Consider the following 17,468-nt stretch of genomic DNA (forward strand, 5'->3'; position numbering starts at 1 on the left):
AGACTTGGGGCCGTGCAAAGCGGAGCTCAGGAGTGCCCCCTCCACAGCTAGGGAGCGTGAGCTGAGACAGCTTGCTAGCACCAGCCAGGGAGGTGGACAAGGTTGTCCCGAAAGCAGCCTTGAACCCCCGTTTAACCCTGCAGACACTCCCCAGGACTAAACTCCTTATCCAGATTTGTTCTTTTCTGTTGTCACTTCTCCAAAACACAAGTATGTAGATGATGGAAAATAACATGTTCTTTCACCACAAAAGTAATTGCAACTGGCAATGGTTCGTTTCTTGGCTCTATTTAAAAACAATTAGTGTACTTTTGGGCCCAGATCCAAGAAAGCACTTAAGGGCACTCATAGTCCCAGTGGAAGGCAGTTCTCTGCGCGGGAACCGCTGAGCATTTGTCCTGTTCCAACATTTCCGCCTCCCACCCAGGCTCCTTTCTTCCCGGCTTTCGTCCCGGAGCGTGGATTGCTGCGCCGGGCTGTGGCTCCACCTCGTGGGCACGGCACCGCGCTCTCAGCCGGACATGCCACGCAGAGCGCAGCCGGAGGAACTGCTGGCCCCAGCCAAGAACAGGGCTGGTAGAAAGCAAAAAGGTGACCCAAAACAAACAAAAAAAAGAGAAAAAAAAAGAAGAAAAAATCTCCCCCAAAACCAACTAAAAAAGCCAAAATCTTGAGGGAAATTCTGAAATGTCACTGTTGCTTCCAGTAGTTAGGATGCAAATAAAATTTTTGGAAAACATTATTTACAAAATTCATTATTTTTCATTTTTTTGATGTAAATCCTTTTGTTCCTCTCCTTTTTCTACTTTTTATCCCCAAGGAAGATGGAATACAATTTTATCTATTCTTCTGTTTGCCAGCTGTTAACATTACAAAGCCTCCTCAATTGAGGGGATGTTACAGAGTGGCAAAATTACCATGGTTCAATACGCCTTGTTCTGCTTTCTAACTCTTCCATAGCTAACAGTACTTTGAAGTTTAAAAAATGGACAAAAGAATAAAGGGAAGAGTGAGAAAGCTTCAAATCCCAGGCAGTCTCCTTATCTCATTCTATGAGGAGAAGCAAGAGAAGGATATGAGAGAAAAAATGGGGGATTTTTTTCCCCCCAAAGTGCTGAGGGGTGTGTTGGAATTACAATGAATTTAACATTAAGATAAAGGAAAATGGATTGTGTTTCATCCTTTTATTTTGAAATTTCTCAATGATCAAAATGTTGTTTATGACAAAGTCATAAAGGACATCACAGAGGAAGCCAGAACTACAACCTGGAGTCCCCAGCTATCCTGTAATGTTTCCCCATGACTAATTCATAAATTAGTTGCCATGTACACATCATTAAAGATTTCGCCAATTCTTTGTGCTTGTTTTGTTTTGAGGGACACTGAACTGACAGAGATGAGAACTGAATCAACAACCAGGTAAGTACGACATCCACTTTTTGCTAGCAGCAGTTGCAGTTCAAGCCCTTTTTTAAATTTATTTTTTCCTTTGAATTAGCGAATATCTCCAAAGCAATGAGGAGAGCAGGGCCTGTCTGCTGCATAACGCGATGCAGGGATGCTCCTGACCCGTTTCTGAGCAGGCTGGCTCTGTAGCCATGCGTCCATGGAAACATTACTAAAAGATGGGACTTTTTAGATCTGCTGTGGGTCCATGCTATCATAACTGTGCTCCCCGGGAACACGTTAGTAACCTTGCATAGAGCTGCAGTGCTGGATGGCATGGCGCTAAATTAGACATCCCGAAAATGTTCATTGCTGTTTGGAGAAAAAATGATTGGAATCTTATAAAATGAAAGAAAGGCTGTACATAAGAACCAGAGTAAAGCATATGGTTTAGAAGTCATGGCACACCTAATTATTAAGCCCTATTGTTTAAAGAGATAGAAAAAGAGGTGGGTTTTTTAAACCTTTTCCAAAATCTGTCATCAGAACTTGCTATTAAAGCAGTGTGAAAGAAAAAATAACATTCACTTCTCTGTTATTTGTAAGGTTCCAAGTGTATTTTTTTCTGATAAAATCAAATGTCATCATTTATTTATTTATCTTACTAATTTAATTTCTTACAGGCTCTTGGACTGTGGAACAAAGATATTTTCTGTTCTGTGGGAAATTTCAACTAGTTCAAATGTCCTTTTTCCATTCAGAATGAATACAAAAACTCAACATTAGATTTTATCTTTTCTGAAAAAGAAATTCTGAGGAAAAAGAGATTTGGCAACACTGGAGAATGTCATTTTGATGCTGAGGCACAAACATAACACTGAAACAATGTAAAAGCAAATTACAAACTTGAAACAAAACACTTCCATGTTATTGAAATGAGAAAGTAAAAAATGACTCATTTCAATGCTTTTCTTTCAAAGTGTCATGAATCAACATGCTCCTGTGAAACACTTCAAGTCTGACAAGCAAATATCCTCCATTGCAAACTACTCACCAAATGTTTTGGACCAATTCTAAGTTTCACTCTTTGCAACTGAAAGCCAATGCTAGTGGCATTCCACTTTATGTGATGATTATCAGTAACATGCTACATTTGGGAAGGACTGCCCAAAAAATACAGAGAGGACTCTCAACATTTTTTTAAAGTTCCTAGTTGACTTTGCTGTCTTACTTCTATTTAAGCGTACATGAGATAGGCAACTCCAGAGAGTTTACAAATCTGTCTAGAGGTCTACCTGCACCTTTGGGTGCCTACATACCAACGGAAGTCAGACTTCTACTGTCAAGTTCAATAAAATCAATGAAAAGAGTCACAGTGATGGTCAGAAGGTAAGTAAATAAATATCCATCTCATCCCACCATTTTCTTAGAAGCATTATTATTCTTTCACCTTCTACAGAATTCAGTTTGTTTGATCATAAATTACACAACTGTTATGGATGAAAGAGCACATTAAATGCTGGCATGAAACTTTCTGCACTTGTAAACATATTTGTATAAAGCATTTGAATTTATGTGGGAAGTTGAACTGCTGAAAGAAAAAAATGAAAGAAATTGCACCAATTTATCAGCCTAATAAGAAACATTATATAGTCTGAATGCATTTAATTATAATTTACATTTATTCTTAAAGCTAGAGAGACATGGTCTACCTGTACAATGGTATTAATATTTTGTAGGTAGTTTTCAAGGTTCAAAAAGGCGGGAGCAAGAGAATGATAATTTAAAGGATAAAATCATAGTAGAATGGCATATCATCAAAGGATCCTAATATATGGAAGGAGGAAGGCAGGGGGCATAAAGTGGAAGAAAAATAGACATATCTCTGTAGTCAGATTGCAGGGGAGTTTGAGGAATTAATAATAGCAGTGAAAAGACAATTTATTCAAGGGTCTGAGTTACTGAAGTGTTAAAATCAGGATCAATGTATATCAAAAAATCTTTCAAATTAGTTATAACAGAGCATATAACAGTCCTTATTGTCATTCTGCTTCTTTCTCTGAGTGAGTCAAAAAATAGTGACGTGTCTGTATAGGCTCCTGGATTAGATTATGTCAGGTTTCTAGAAAATCCAGGTCTGGATCTCTGCTTTATAGCTGATCTATCTTTGGAAATTTCTGAACCTGGACAAGCATTACTGTAAGGGCAGTGAAAAACTGTGTCTGAGCTTCATATCTGAAATGTAGGCTATAAAAATGAGGGCTAGACCATCCTTCAGCCTGATATGAGAAACAATATATGGCTAAGTACTAAACTGAGTGACATGAAGGATGTATTCAGGAGAATTAAAATGCCCTTTAATTCATTATGTAGAAAATACAAATGAACTTTGATTTTTTTTTTAATTTGTTTTCAGTTGCAATCTAAAGATAAATATGCGACATGTTTGGGGAATATGAGGTTTAACTGTGACACTTCCCTTGAAATACAGAAAATAAACTGTCCATTCTGACAAGTATTACAACACTTAATTTTTATTGTTTGGCGTCTGATTAAACCTACTTTGGCATCTGAGTTTAGATTTAACCAACAAATAATTATCAGCATGTTGCAGTGCAAAGATTAGACAGTTATGCTTTATTTCTAAATTCTATCTGGAAACCCCAAAGGGCCATTTGTTAAACTGAATTTCTGTTCGGATGAAAATCCAGGATTCTCTGTGGGTCCTTTTGTCCTCATTAAAAGTAGCTGGAGCTGGATGAGATTCAGCAAACAGGTAGATAAGTTTTGCATTTACATTTTATATGCCTTTCTGTATTTTTAGCAACAAAACGTTTCTCATATTTATCCTAAATCTCCCTAAATCTCCCTTTCTGCTAATAAAATCTTTCACTTTTGATCCTATTCCTAATGGCCTGGTGAATTATTGGTCACCTTTCTTCTATGGCAGTTTGTACACACCTGAAAAAAGTGGGTTTTTTTAACTCTGAGAAGCTACGTGGTTAAATCATGAATAGACGAATTGCTTTCTGCGTCCTGCTAAGACATGTTCAGAGCGCTGCTGCAAATCTTGTTTTCCCTATTCATCACTTTGAATATGTTCTTCTTCCCTATAAACCCGGCCACTGGATCCTCTGTCCCAAGCCTGTCAGACACAGGTTGCTCGTCTCACTTTCAGTGCCCCCGGGTCCTGCCTGTTGCTGCTCTCTCTCTGTAATTAATCCAGCCTCCATCGTTCCCCACCACATTTTATCCCTCGCTGCTTTGAACCATGCTATTTAATGTCAGGACCCCGTGTAAACATCTACAGAAGTGTCCCATCACCTTCCTTCAGATTCTTATTCCCCTTGTACCTTTACGTGAAACCACCAGCTTTTAGAGGTCTGTAACCCCTGCCAGTTAAACTAAGATGTTTCACTGCTTCATCAGCTTCTATTTTTTCTTTCTCTCTTACGCTTAGATCATTTATACTTGGGATATGTATGCTCTTTTTGCTCTGATTTTATATAACACTTAAAAAAATGTTGTTCCAATTGTGCCTCTGGCTTTTAAGGCACCATGGGAAAAATAGGATACTTTAGAAGTGGAGGCAAAAGGATTAATTTAACAGACTGGTAAAAGTAATAAATAGGTAAATATGTAATATGCAAAAGTAATAAATAAATTTTTCCCACTAAGGTCAGTCAAGCCAGAGTTTCCCAACATACTTGGCTTGTGATGGGTTTTGTTTCTGCACTGTGTTAGGATGCATTTGTAAAGCACTGTCACTAGGAGAAAAAGGTACTAGGAATTTGAGCTCTGATGAGGGCACTTGTCTGTGAGAAAGCAAGCACATATACACCTAGTCTTTAAAGGTCCAAAGACAATCAATGCCAAGGGATTGGATTAGCCTTTTATGACCTGCGGAAGGCTGTTCAGTGGAGTTACTCATCTGGTTCAAGTTGCACACCTATTTGTGAACTTTACTGAATCGTGGACTTAGTTAATACAAAAAATCTGACTGGTGCCAGAGGGGAAGCCAAATCCAATTCTTGTAAAAACCCTGGTGTTCTAAGGCCAGTACATGTCTCCTGTTAAAGATAAATTTTAAATCCTTTACTCTGACTCTTGGTGTTCAGAGGTGGCTTATATCAGCTCTCCAGTGACATGGAACTGATTACATTGAAAATCAAGTCAGATAAGCCTGCAAACTTCTCACTTTCTCCAGTGCTCCAGCTGGGCAGAAAATCAATGTACTTAGCAACAGCAGTGACACCCATTTGGATTAAGTAAGTATGTTCAAATCTGCAAATGAAAAGTGGGCTTGATGCTAAAATTTTCACCTCAGCACGAACCAAGTGTATGTGAAGGGATGGAGACTTATTAGAAGTTGATAGAAATGAGTGGAGAAAAAATCATTTTGGATTGTTTTTCAGATTCTCTGTTTAGTTGCTTTCACAGTTTTGTTTTGCATATCTCAGTAAATTATCTTTTCATTTCATAGTATCCTGTTTGTCACTCTCTATGGATAGCTTATATTTAAAAATGAAAATAAAGTCGCTAAAGCTGGCTTCATTGACTTATGAATTAATGTATTTTCTGTCTGCAGAGACAATGTAGCCCACCATCTTACTGGGTAGGGATCTGCTAACTAAACACAAATATACTTATATATAGCTAAATTTATATCTGGAGGTTAGGTGAAGTCATTTATTTAGTCAGATTTCAGCCCTGTCTCTTGTGCTTATTTTCTTATTGTTCGAATTAGTTGTTTATATTATTAATCATTGTTTATTTTTTTCCTCCAGGTTGTGGAGTATAAGTCGATCTTTTCCACTAAAATGATGATTATTGCTTTCTAGGTAGACAACTTCATTCAATAATGATGTCATCTACCGACACCAATCAGCTTTCTGTCTTTTTATCATTATCTTAAGAGGTGATGAATGCTTGGCCTTTTGGTGGGTAAATGGGTTTTCACTTGTCTCCAGCATTTCTCGGTCTCTTTAACTGGAATCCTGAGAAACTCCTTTAACTCTTTATACAGAGCTGCTGGAGAATAGGAAGTGTGTAGTCGGATAAACCAAAGGGCACAGACCTATTTTCTTATCAGGATAACTCTGAAAGAATGCTAATATAGTTGCCGTCATGCAGAGGCTCTCGGAACAACGTACAAAATGCTTGTGGCCATAGAGGGTAGGCATCGTTTTTACAGTTGGGGAGTCTGAACTGAAGGGAGTTTAAGACGCAAAGCTTGGAGTGCTTAAAGTTAGGGAACAAAATGTGAATTCAGGAACCAATATTAAAGTATGATTTTCAAAGTCACAGTGAACATAGGAAACAAAGTAAGAAACAGAAGCCACCATGACAGTTTAAAAAATTCACCTTAATTTTGAGCTCAAACTCCCAACATCAGAACTTCTCACTCCTGAGAGCAATTCTCTGAGAATATATTTGCATTCCCACAAATTCCTGCAGCCCACAAAGCTGCCAGGCTGTACATTACCAACTTCAATGGTTCTTCAGTTTATCAGACACCCTTGTCTTGGGGCTATTACAGGCAAAAAAAGCATAGGTTTCTTAGCACTTATGACACAAATAGATGTCATGAAAGAAATCTGCATGTCATCTTTTGATCAACCACTGAATTCCATTTTTATGAATTTTGACAGAGAAGCTAGATCAAAATCAAAACTATAAAACTGAGTAATGTTATGACTAAGAACATTCTGTTTGAAAACATGATTGAATGGGCAGTTTTAATGGGAAGACTCACTGATGCCTGCTGAGTAGTGGCCTTAATTTAGGGAACTCTCCACAACTTAATTAATTGTCCCATCCCGTCCCATCCCATCCCCCCAACAATAAAGAATTAAAGCTATTATAGTCTGCTTTTTGTTCTTTTGCTATAACAATCATGTCCTAGCACTGAATAAGATATTAAAGCTGAAGGAAAAAATAATTCGAACAATGCATTTGTAAAATTAGCCCTTTTCACTGTTCATGAATTGCAAATCAACAGATTGCAATTCTTACACATTTCCTTGTTTATTTGAAATTCCTAACTTTTAGGAACCTATTTGAGCTGCTGTTCATTCAGGATCTCTTTGTGGTAAATGTTCTATCAATGAGTGCTATGCAAAATGAGCTATTCAAGCTTTATGATTAAGTTGTCTCATCTCCATGAATGGGAGACAGCATTTAAAATAACATCTCCCTGCATCCCCGAGATGAATTTTGTGCCACAGTGAATTGTATTTTAGGCACTATAAAAGGCTCTGTAGGCACCCACATTTCACCGTTCCCAACCTTTCACATAAAACTGAAATTAGATTCCTCCAGTGTTGATAAAAAGTAAGTAAAAAAGATACACAGACAAATCTAGTTGAAATGTCATTGCTAATGCAGCACACTGATAGAAAATAGGTCTTTATTAGGTTGTATCTAGTCATGCCCACTGTACTGACATCTCAGGAAAGAGATCTACAGCATTGCGGGGAAATCAATGAAGTTTACTGCCCCATACACAGTACCTGTCAATAGAGCAAATAAAATCTGTGTCAAGGCATATTGGAAGGATAAGATAGGAAAAATATGTTGAATGTTTAAAGTGTACCCTGAGATTTTGGGATTCCTAGATTCAATTTCCAGCTCAGCCACAAACTTCTTCTGAGACCTTGTATAAAACTGGAGAAAGACTTAGGAACCTAAAGTGGGACTTAGGTGGGATTTTGTGATGTGCAAATCTGTGGCTTTAGCTCTTAAAACCTTTTCCTGGCCTCTCGGGTGTGTGGAAGGTATTCATGTTTTTAGGAGGGAAGGTCTCTTGGTGCTTCGAGCTGTGGTCCGACTTATGCCCAGCACTGCGCTTCATAGCTTCAAAGCTACATCTCCCACTTACCACCAGAACACCTGACCATTAGGTCTTCTCTTTTGCTTCCTTATTTTTTCCATTAATTTAAATGTCTTTTAAAAAGTCGAATAATAGGTAAGTGAGAAGGGCCTAGGATAAAAAATTCCTTTCAACATAGCTGTTTTTTTGCAATAAGTTGCTATCATCTCAACGGCACAGGAGAGCCTTGACAGCATTCATACATCTGCACAGGCATGGAGAAATTCTGTTTCACATGCAGTGAGATTCACTACCTACAAAAGAGTCACTGTATGTCTGTTTGTAAGGCCTCGCGCCTGTTTTCTCTCTGCCACAAGACAACGATGAAGGATCCACTGCATCCGTACCAATTTTGCAGAGAATATCTAATACTTCCATTGCAGCACAGAGACTTACTTCTAACAAATAAAGGACGGAGGGTATTTCAGTCAGAACTCGAAAGCTGTTGCCCCTCATGATTTTAAAGATAAGATAACAATAAAAAGGGTATTGTCGTAGCACTGCTGGCATGTCATGATATAAAGAGTAATCAATATAAGAAATAAAAAAATGGAAAAAAATCACATCTTTCTGGAATAAAAATATTTTTGCCACTCTTTTGGAAAAATGACAAAATGTTGTGGCAGTTTTTGCTAAAATCAGTATAATTTCATGCAAAATATCATCTTAGTCAAAACGGCATTTCCTGAAATGACTCATGTCTGAAAGAAAACTTAGTTAAGGACATCTTTTAAGCCACCTAGCCTTCTATATGAAACATACAAATAATCTTCTTCACTTGACCATATGAACTTTTGATAACTTTTAGTATATTAATTCTCTCATTATTCCTGCAAGGTAAAGCAATATTATTACTCCTGTTTCGGAAAAGTAGCACTGAATCTTGGAGGACAAGATTTTAAAAATTATTTAGATGCCTAGGGAGGTAGCGTAGCCTGAAGGTTTTGACATATAGGAATGAGTTAGGCACTAAGGAACTATCTATTTGTTTCTTCAGAGATCTAAATACTCTCAAAATTGTGGCTGTTGTCAATTTTGAAAATTTTAATTTTGACTAATGCAACTTTTGCTTGAGGGCAGTGTCAGAGCACTGGACCTTGGCTGTTGAGGTCTGACTTCCCTCACTCTTTGACTAGTCCTTCTCTTGTGGGAAGAACCAGGATGGCAGCTCCAGACCACTCACTGTCGCACCAGGCCAGCCTGCTTTAGCTGTTTATCAGACTTTCAGTCGCATGGATTTGTAGAGCAGAAGTAATGAATGCACTTACTCGTGCAAGTCTTGTTGTATTTAGGATTCTCCTGAGGAAACCCTTCCAGTCGGCACTGGAACCTGTGCTGCCAAAATTCCTGAAACCATGGATTTCGGTGATTGGTTTCTGGCCGAAGCTGTAGGTAATAATCATCAAACCATTTCACATCAGGAGACTGGAGCTTGATCGTTATTCCACCGACAGCTTCACGCTGATACCCGTCTGTCACATCATACCGGTCTGCCCAGCCATCACTGCAGGGATAAACAAAAGAGAGACAACATTAACCTTTCAAAAGAATAGGAAAGGAGATTTTTTTTTTTTGAAAATAGCATTAGGAGCCTGAGAGCAAACCCACACCTGTGACTCTGAGTGGAGTTTGGTAAAGCACTGGTAATACCTCTGGAAGTGTTCAGTGTTTTCTGTTTTCTTACACTTGCTTGTAATTGGCACCTTTTGCTCACATAATATGTTCTTCGTCCTCCACTTCAGGTAACTGAAACAATGTTAACAAATCACAGGTTCTGAAAGGCTGTTTTTAGGCACATCTCTGCATCACAGTGAATCCCACTGAGCTCTGGAGAGAAAAAAGTTGGACTCAGTGTTTTACTGACCCCAGGGTGACGTTACTCATGTCTGAAAGGCGGTAACCTTGAGAGCAGGCACTCTCAGTGCTGGGAGGAGGACTAGCAGGGTCGTGCTGTAGACTGTGTCTATACTGCATAACGGAGCAAGGCACAAGCACTGCAGGATAATTGCGAATGGGCTGACACTGCTCAAGCAGAGATATCAATAAATCCTCTCTGCAGACAGGACTGATGGAGCTGGGCAGAGCATCATGCAGGTGTAGTATGTTGCTTCTACTTCTTGGTTGTTGGTGGCTGGAGCACTGCGGACTTGTGTGACATTGTTCTGCACGCAGCATTTTAATCCCCTTCTCTTAACCTCTCTGCTTGCTAATGGAAGATACTAAAACCTTAATGTCATAAACATCTCAGGGTAATTCCCCTCCCATCGGTTTGGTAATGGATTTCCTTGGACAATCTGACATTTTAAAAATTTTACTCAACTCTACTAAAAATACACATATCTCGCTACAGCATCGCAGACTTCTGCTGTTTTGTCATGAACATGATATTTAAGTTCTTGTAAAACCCCAGGTCTTACAGTCAGGATTATAAAAGAATCACAGACTTTCTTTCTTTCTTTCTTTCTTTCTTTCTTTCTTTCTTTCTTTCTCTTTCTTTCTTTACAGTCAGGATTATAAAAGAATCACAGACTTTCTTTCTTGCTTGCTTGCTTTCTTTCTCTTTCTTTCTTTCTTTTCTTTCTTTCTCTTTCTTTCTTTCTTTCTAAAAATATTTTTATATATTTATAAAAATCACTGATGTAACAATTGCATAGAGCATCTTTAAAATCCCAAAGGCTGAATAACTGGGGGGAAAAAAACTTATTTTATATTATTTTAAAACTTCTTGAGTTGTGTTGTTCTGTTGCTCTATTTAGGTCATTTACTGCCTGGTTTCAGCTTTGTTCCTGTATTTCAGAGCATGCAGGAAGTCTGTCCCTAGCACATTCCCTATTCTCTACATGAGGACTCCACTGGCATGGCACATTGCACAAGTCAAGATCTTAGACTGTGACTCCTTTTGCACAAGACACCATTTTTGTGAAGCCTGAAATCTGACTCCATCTTATTAGCATATCTGTGATGCCAGTAAAAGCAACTTCCCCAGCGGCAAAAATAATATCCAGTGTCTGGAATGAAAATGAAGGGACTATTAGACATGCTTCAGATTTCAAATGAAGTGCTTTACTCAGCACAAAAAAATAAAATATACATTCATGAATGGAGAAAGATAAGCACTGATTTTCAGCTCAAATACAACACTTTGAAAATTTACCTCCAAGCTTGCATCCAATTAAGGATGAACACGTATGTTAATGTTCCCAAATGCACTCAGGAGTCTCAATATTGGCAAACACTCCACCTTCTATCAGGACTATTTACTGGTCTAAGAGTTAGAACCATTTACAGGTTGTTTTGATGATAAAAGCCACAGAAGTGTTTTTTAAATGTAGGAATGATTTAACCTTTCCTTTGAAATATTCACCTCAATCTTTGGCAAGTTTTTAAGTGTTTTTATCCTTCGTCATAAAATTTGATACGTTTTATGAATGCAAGAAGTAATAGATTTTCTGTAGGTTTTAAAAAAATAATAATAATGAATCGAATTTACCAGAATGAGATCTGTGCTGTGAGTATCTGAGCTTTATGAGTTGTCTCGTAAACAACTTCAGAAGGAACTGCTTTTTCTGTAATTAATTTCGTCATCATTTTTTAAAGGAAGAGTTTTGTAGACCTAATCCAGCAGAATGCCATAAAATTTGTAGTATTACTTTATGAATGATTATCCCCTCTAAGAAGATTTGAAATAATGATACCATTTTATAACTTTAAGTTATTAAAAAGAAGTGAATAACAGTTTCAAATAGCATACCCTTCTTCTCAACTTTTTCATGGAAGGACCTCTTAATTCAACAGAGCTGCTCTTCAAATAAGTATTTCAGCTTAGCCTTTGGGGCCAAAAGCTGCTAGGAGGCTAATGTGTAAGGTTTAATCAAAGTGCAACACCTCAAATGGACAAGGTAGCAAAGCAAGTGCTCAATTAATATCTAAAAGCCAGTGAAAGTGGAGCAGGATAACAGCTTGCACAGAAATGCAAAAGCAGCAGTAGCATGTGCTCTTTCGATTGTGGAGCCATATTACAGTAACAACACTAATATTTGTGATATTAGTCCAGTCCCATCATCTGAATTCACTGAGGGGTGTGAAGTTGAGTTAGAAGGGGACAGAGAGGGAGATATCTGCTTACTTTTGTGCAGATGCCCATTCCCTTCTCAAACCTTCTTTCTTCTCCTAATGTAAAATTACATTTTACTGTAATAGCTAGTGATATAATTTCAGTCCTTTGGTAATTTTATCATGAACCCTTCAAAATGGTATTGCCCATCACTAAAATCTACCGGTTCTACTGAAGAAAGATGTTTTGGGTCCAGAAATCAGTATAGCAAAGAACTCCAACAGAAATCTACTATAATCTCCACTATAGCCCACAGAAGTGGTGAGGTGTATATGCTACCACTGATGAAGCAGAGGACAGTACTGGTGAAAAAGAGGTTTCTTTTTTTATTATATTAGCAGTGGGGGGTGTAGGATGCTCAGGTAAACAAGCGGTTGAGAACAGCTTCCTCACAGATAGTAAAAAAAGTCCAGGTGAACTGTGCTCCAGTAATGATTATGAAGAGTTTCAACAGATTAAAGCTAATGTGGATATCCTTGATAAGTAGCTACACAGTCTTGGTTTTTATCTCTTGTGTGGGCACAGTCCTTTCAATTTTATTCTGATTTATGGAGCTCTTGATGCTTTTCACTTATGTCCTCTTGCAGAGCGTATTTGTACTTGTAGTTGGAGCATTTGACTTTTCTTTGAACTCTTATCTCTTTTCCTTTCTTATGACCCTAACCTAAATTAACTTTTTCTGAAGTCATCTAATAGTTTAACTATTACTTTCAGTACAGTAGCAAATGCACTAGTCATTTTGGTCCTGACCTATGTCCTTGGCATCATGGCAAACTGCAAAGACCAGCAGTCATCCTCACATGTACTGCAGAAACATGTAAAATAAGGCTTGGGATCATCCTTTCACTTATCCATATTTTTCTATACAAGTAATACAGGACCATTTTGGGAGAGACAATTTATTTGAAGGGGTTTTCCCATGCTGCATGCAAATTACCTTACTGTATGTCATGATTGCTGTAAGATGTATTTACACACAAGCTTGAATTTAGAAGTTAGGTTAGATACCCGCAGCAACAGGGAGGTTTGCATAGGGCAACGTACTCCACTGTCCAGGTAAGAATGGCAACTTGCGCTGTATGTGTTTTTGTAGGCTTGCTGTGAAAGTATGCAAACTAACTGCCCAGCACAACCTGAAAAACAGGGCTTGAAAGGATATAGAGAATAGATAATCCATTTGCCAACCCTTGGGGTAATTTTATGTATATCTATATCACTCTAGAAAGGATTTTGTCATATTGTATATAAAAGTCTCCAATTCCTCAACCTTCCTGGGTAATCTATTCCTGTACTTAACTATGTCTACCAATAGAAAGCTCTTTCCTGTGTAACATAAATACATAACATAAAACATAAACAGCTTACACCTGTTACTTCTTATTCTATTTATCATGGAGATGAAGAGCAGACTGAAAGTTACCTCAAATCTCCCTTCCATGTCACAGTCAATGCAGTATAGGTATATCCTTAACTTCATCATTGCCACATAAACTTATAAAGGCAGAAATTGTCTCCACAGTCAGGGTAAGCATTTTATGTATTGAATCATTTTATATGGGGGAGGCATAATAAGAGGAGAGAAAGAAATCTTTTCCAAAGCCTAACATATTCCTACAGGTCACGAAAGAAAACACTTCCCTCGGTTCTGTCCCAGTCCCTCCTCCATTACCTCTCTGCTGACTCTTTGAGGATTACCTCCAACTGCAAAGGAAATACTCAGAATGAGTATGAGAATGTTGTCCCATATTCTTATGTGCCTTTTGTTAGTTCTAACATTGCTATAATTGGGACTGAGGCAATTCATTAGCTTTGGGGCTTCAATTTTTGCAGCCAGATACTCTAGTTGTAAGACCTAGCTCTTCCTAATAGCTCTTCCTAAAAGCTGGAAAACATACATTCAGAACTGAAGAATAAAGACATTTTCATGCACCAGACTTTAAATTCTTTACCTCTGTGTACCTTCTATGTACAAGAAATATGTACTGCTTTTTAAGCAATGGACAAATGTCCTTAAAATGATCTTGCTCGGACTTAAAGATGAGGTTGTGCATGAAGAAATCTTGCTGTGAAAGAAAGTAGAAGTTAGACAGCTGCAGCACCAAAAGTAAAAGCCTCACACTGAGATATCTATCAGGTGTGCTCAGTAATGCCTATATCTTATTCATCAGCTTGTCGGAGTAGAAAGTTGTCAATAAGGTAAGACGCCTATGACACATGCAGATTTGGCTGCTGTTAATATTACACTTGCATTCAACACGGTGGGGAATTCTTTCTCAGGATCATGACTTGTTTTCCACTTGTCCAGTTGTTTTGTGTTTGTACTCTTGACTGTCACACTAACGTCTGTTGTATTTTCCTTAAAACTTGCTGTGTAATATATGGTAATATCCATACTGTATCAAACAAAATGTACCATTGTTAAGGGTGTTTCTAAAAATAAAATTATACCATTCAGGAAAATTCTTATGCACCAAAAAAGAATAAAGAATCGCAGAAGGAAGGAAAAAAGGAAAAGTGAATTATACTGTTGCAGTACTAGCAATAGATGAACTTGAAATAGGAAGGCAATTATCGTAGCCTCCTTATCTGTTGTTAGAATTTATTTGCATGTTTACATTGTCCCACTTGTGGTTTTTTGAAGGATATGTCAGGGTGATGGAGAGTTTAGTCTAAGATATCCTTCAGCAAACAGAAGGGCAAGGTTCTGCCTCTGGTTTAAAGGTCTGTTTAGTTTACTCACAGTAAATCACAGCATGATTTTGTATCACAGAAAGGTTTCAATAAATGGCACCACAGACTTGACAATATTTGCAATGTTTATTAATGAATAAATATAACAATTAATGCATAAATATATACTGCAATAAAATTGTTCAATGTTTTAGGTTATCTTTGTACAAACAGTTTTTTGGTTTTTTTTAATATGAATAGAAAAGCAGAGGTCAAAGAAAGCCCTGTTTAAAACACTGGGTGCATGGTTGTGACAACAGTATGTGACACAGAACACCCTGCTCCTTATTCTTCCCCCAACAACCCTGGATATTCACGGTAAGGAATAAATCTTCAAACTCCTCTAGCTGAGCATAGCTGATCAAGTAGGACTGCCGTGGTAGGACCAGGATTTATTGTTATGTTATGTGTAAAGGTGTGGATTTTTTAGAATTATGTTTGCAGTGGTAAAATGCAAGAAACCTGAATGTGTCTTCATGGATTTTCTCTGTTTTGTCCTTTACCATCTTGCGTATGAAATAGCCAGCACAAATAGGAGCTTTCCTGGGTGGGTGGCCCTGTTGTGCTGACTTCAATCCACTTCACCTATCACATGCAGGGACTTGTGAGAGGAAGGAAAAACAATCTTTGCAAGAAAGTGCTGATACCCGGGAAAGAAGAGCTGCAGAACTGCATCTGCTATAAACCACTTGTTTGAACAAAGTTTTTTGGTTTCTTCTGGAAAGAGTTACTATGGAGGGAGGTGAACATTCAAGTGAAGAGCAGTACAGTTTCTGCAACAGCAAACTCATGCTTGAGGTAGTATAAAGAGGTAAGCAGAAAGATATTTAATGACTATAAAGACAATCTGCATGATGTTGATGTCTGCTTTGGGCTCTTACAGTGTAGTCAAGAAATTGCTAATCCTCCTGAAAAATGTTTACAAAAAGGTGAGGTTAGTCACTCCCTGTCAATGAGATAAGAATTTAAGTCAAGAAAATGTCTTGAAAAAGACAGGATGGACATTTCTCCAAGAACATTCCACATCTGTTTGATGTGTGGCATGAAGATCAACAGCATGCTACTGTTGTCAATCTGCTGGTCAGGGATAACGGGGATTTGCAGAGCCAACTGACACCCTCTACAGGACTAGCAAATGGTTAGAGTTACACGTCACTGTGAACAGGACAAAAGAAGAGAACTACTGCCACCTTCAACTAGATAAGAGAATGTGGAAACCTTTACTTGCTTAGTAAGAGTCATATGAGGCAATGACTGCTCAAAAGAAATCATAAGGCACACATAAGTAAATGGACAATATGAAAAAAGTTTAATGGGTGCAGGAAAAGCAGACAAAGGGAATAAGGAAGAGGTGTTGCCTCATACATGAAGGTTTCATTGACTTTGTCAGAGATGCATAACATGGAAGGAGTTAGAACTATTAAAAGACTGCTGGTCATGCTTACAGGTGACAAGGATATGGAGCCTCCCATCATAGGCGTCTGCTTAATACCATCAAACCTGGAAGACAATGTGGATAAGGCTTTTTGTGAGCAGCTACCCAAGCATTCTCCAAAGCACAAGACTTAGTGCTAATGAGAGGTGGAAGAGAAATGCTGAAGATGGTCTGGCAAGTTCTTGGAATGAACAGGTGACATTATTTGGGTATGGGATGTATCTAGTTACAAGAGACAGGGGGCTCTTCTGTAGTTGTTTAAAAGTCTCCCCATAGGTGGGGACTGCTTGAGAAGATTAAAATAGAAAGCAACTTGGGTGAGAACAACCAGAAAAAAATAGCATTTATGACTCTTAAAAGAAGAAAAGAGGAATAATAGCAAATTTCATTAAGCCCAGAAAATTTCCAAGTTAAATCTGTTGGAAGGACAATCTAAGGAATTGAAGAGTTAAAAAGTACTTTGTACCATCAGATTGGGACACAAACTAGTGCCATGCAGAAAAAGGCTAGGAAATACAGTAAGACAGTAGTGTGACTATATCACAAGTGGAGATATATAAAAATCTAGGATTACTGGGGATCGGCATGAAAGAAAAACATTAATAATAATTAAAAAAAGACTGATAAACATGAGTGATAAAATGAGAAAGGTCAAGGCACAAAACGAGCTGCAACAAACACCGGGACATCAGAAGTTGCACTAACCAGTTCTCCAGTTACCTCATAATGAGAGAAAGACAAAAGAAGACATTGACCTGCAGCTGTCAGGAGAAAGCTACCAAAGAAAATTCCAGGGTGCCTTTTAAAATCACTCTTAACAAAAGAAAAAGCAAGTAGTTAGCTCAATTAACAGTAGCAACAGAAGTTATGTCTCAATCAAGAAGTGGAAAGGTGATCTAGAAAACAGCCTTGATTGAATTATTTGAGGATTT

At 38.0% G+C, this 17,468-nt stretch overlaps 1 protein-coding gene across 1 annotated transcript in view; it reads right to left on the bottom strand.

Moving 5' to 3' along the window:
• GRM5 (glutamate metabotropic receptor 5) overlaps positions 1-17,468 on the bottom strand; it is a 280,691-nt gene that overhangs the window by 52,023 nt on the left and 211,200 nt on the right. Inside the window, exon 3 of the mRNA XM_013939598.2 lies at positions 9,526-9,761. Within this exon, the coding sequence (XP_013795052.2) occupies positions 9,526-9,761 (236 nt within the window). The remainder of the gene's footprint in view (positions 1-9,525; positions 9,762-17,468) is intronic.

The sequence above is a fragment of the Apteryx mantelli genome, chromosome 1, assembly GCF_036417845.1.
Source record: "Apteryx mantelli isolate bAptMan1 chromosome 1, bAptMan1.hap1, whole genome shotgun sequence".
Classification (NCBI taxonomy): domain Eukaryota; kingdom Metazoa; phylum Chordata; class Aves; order Apterygiformes; family Apterygidae; genus Apteryx; species Apteryx mantelli.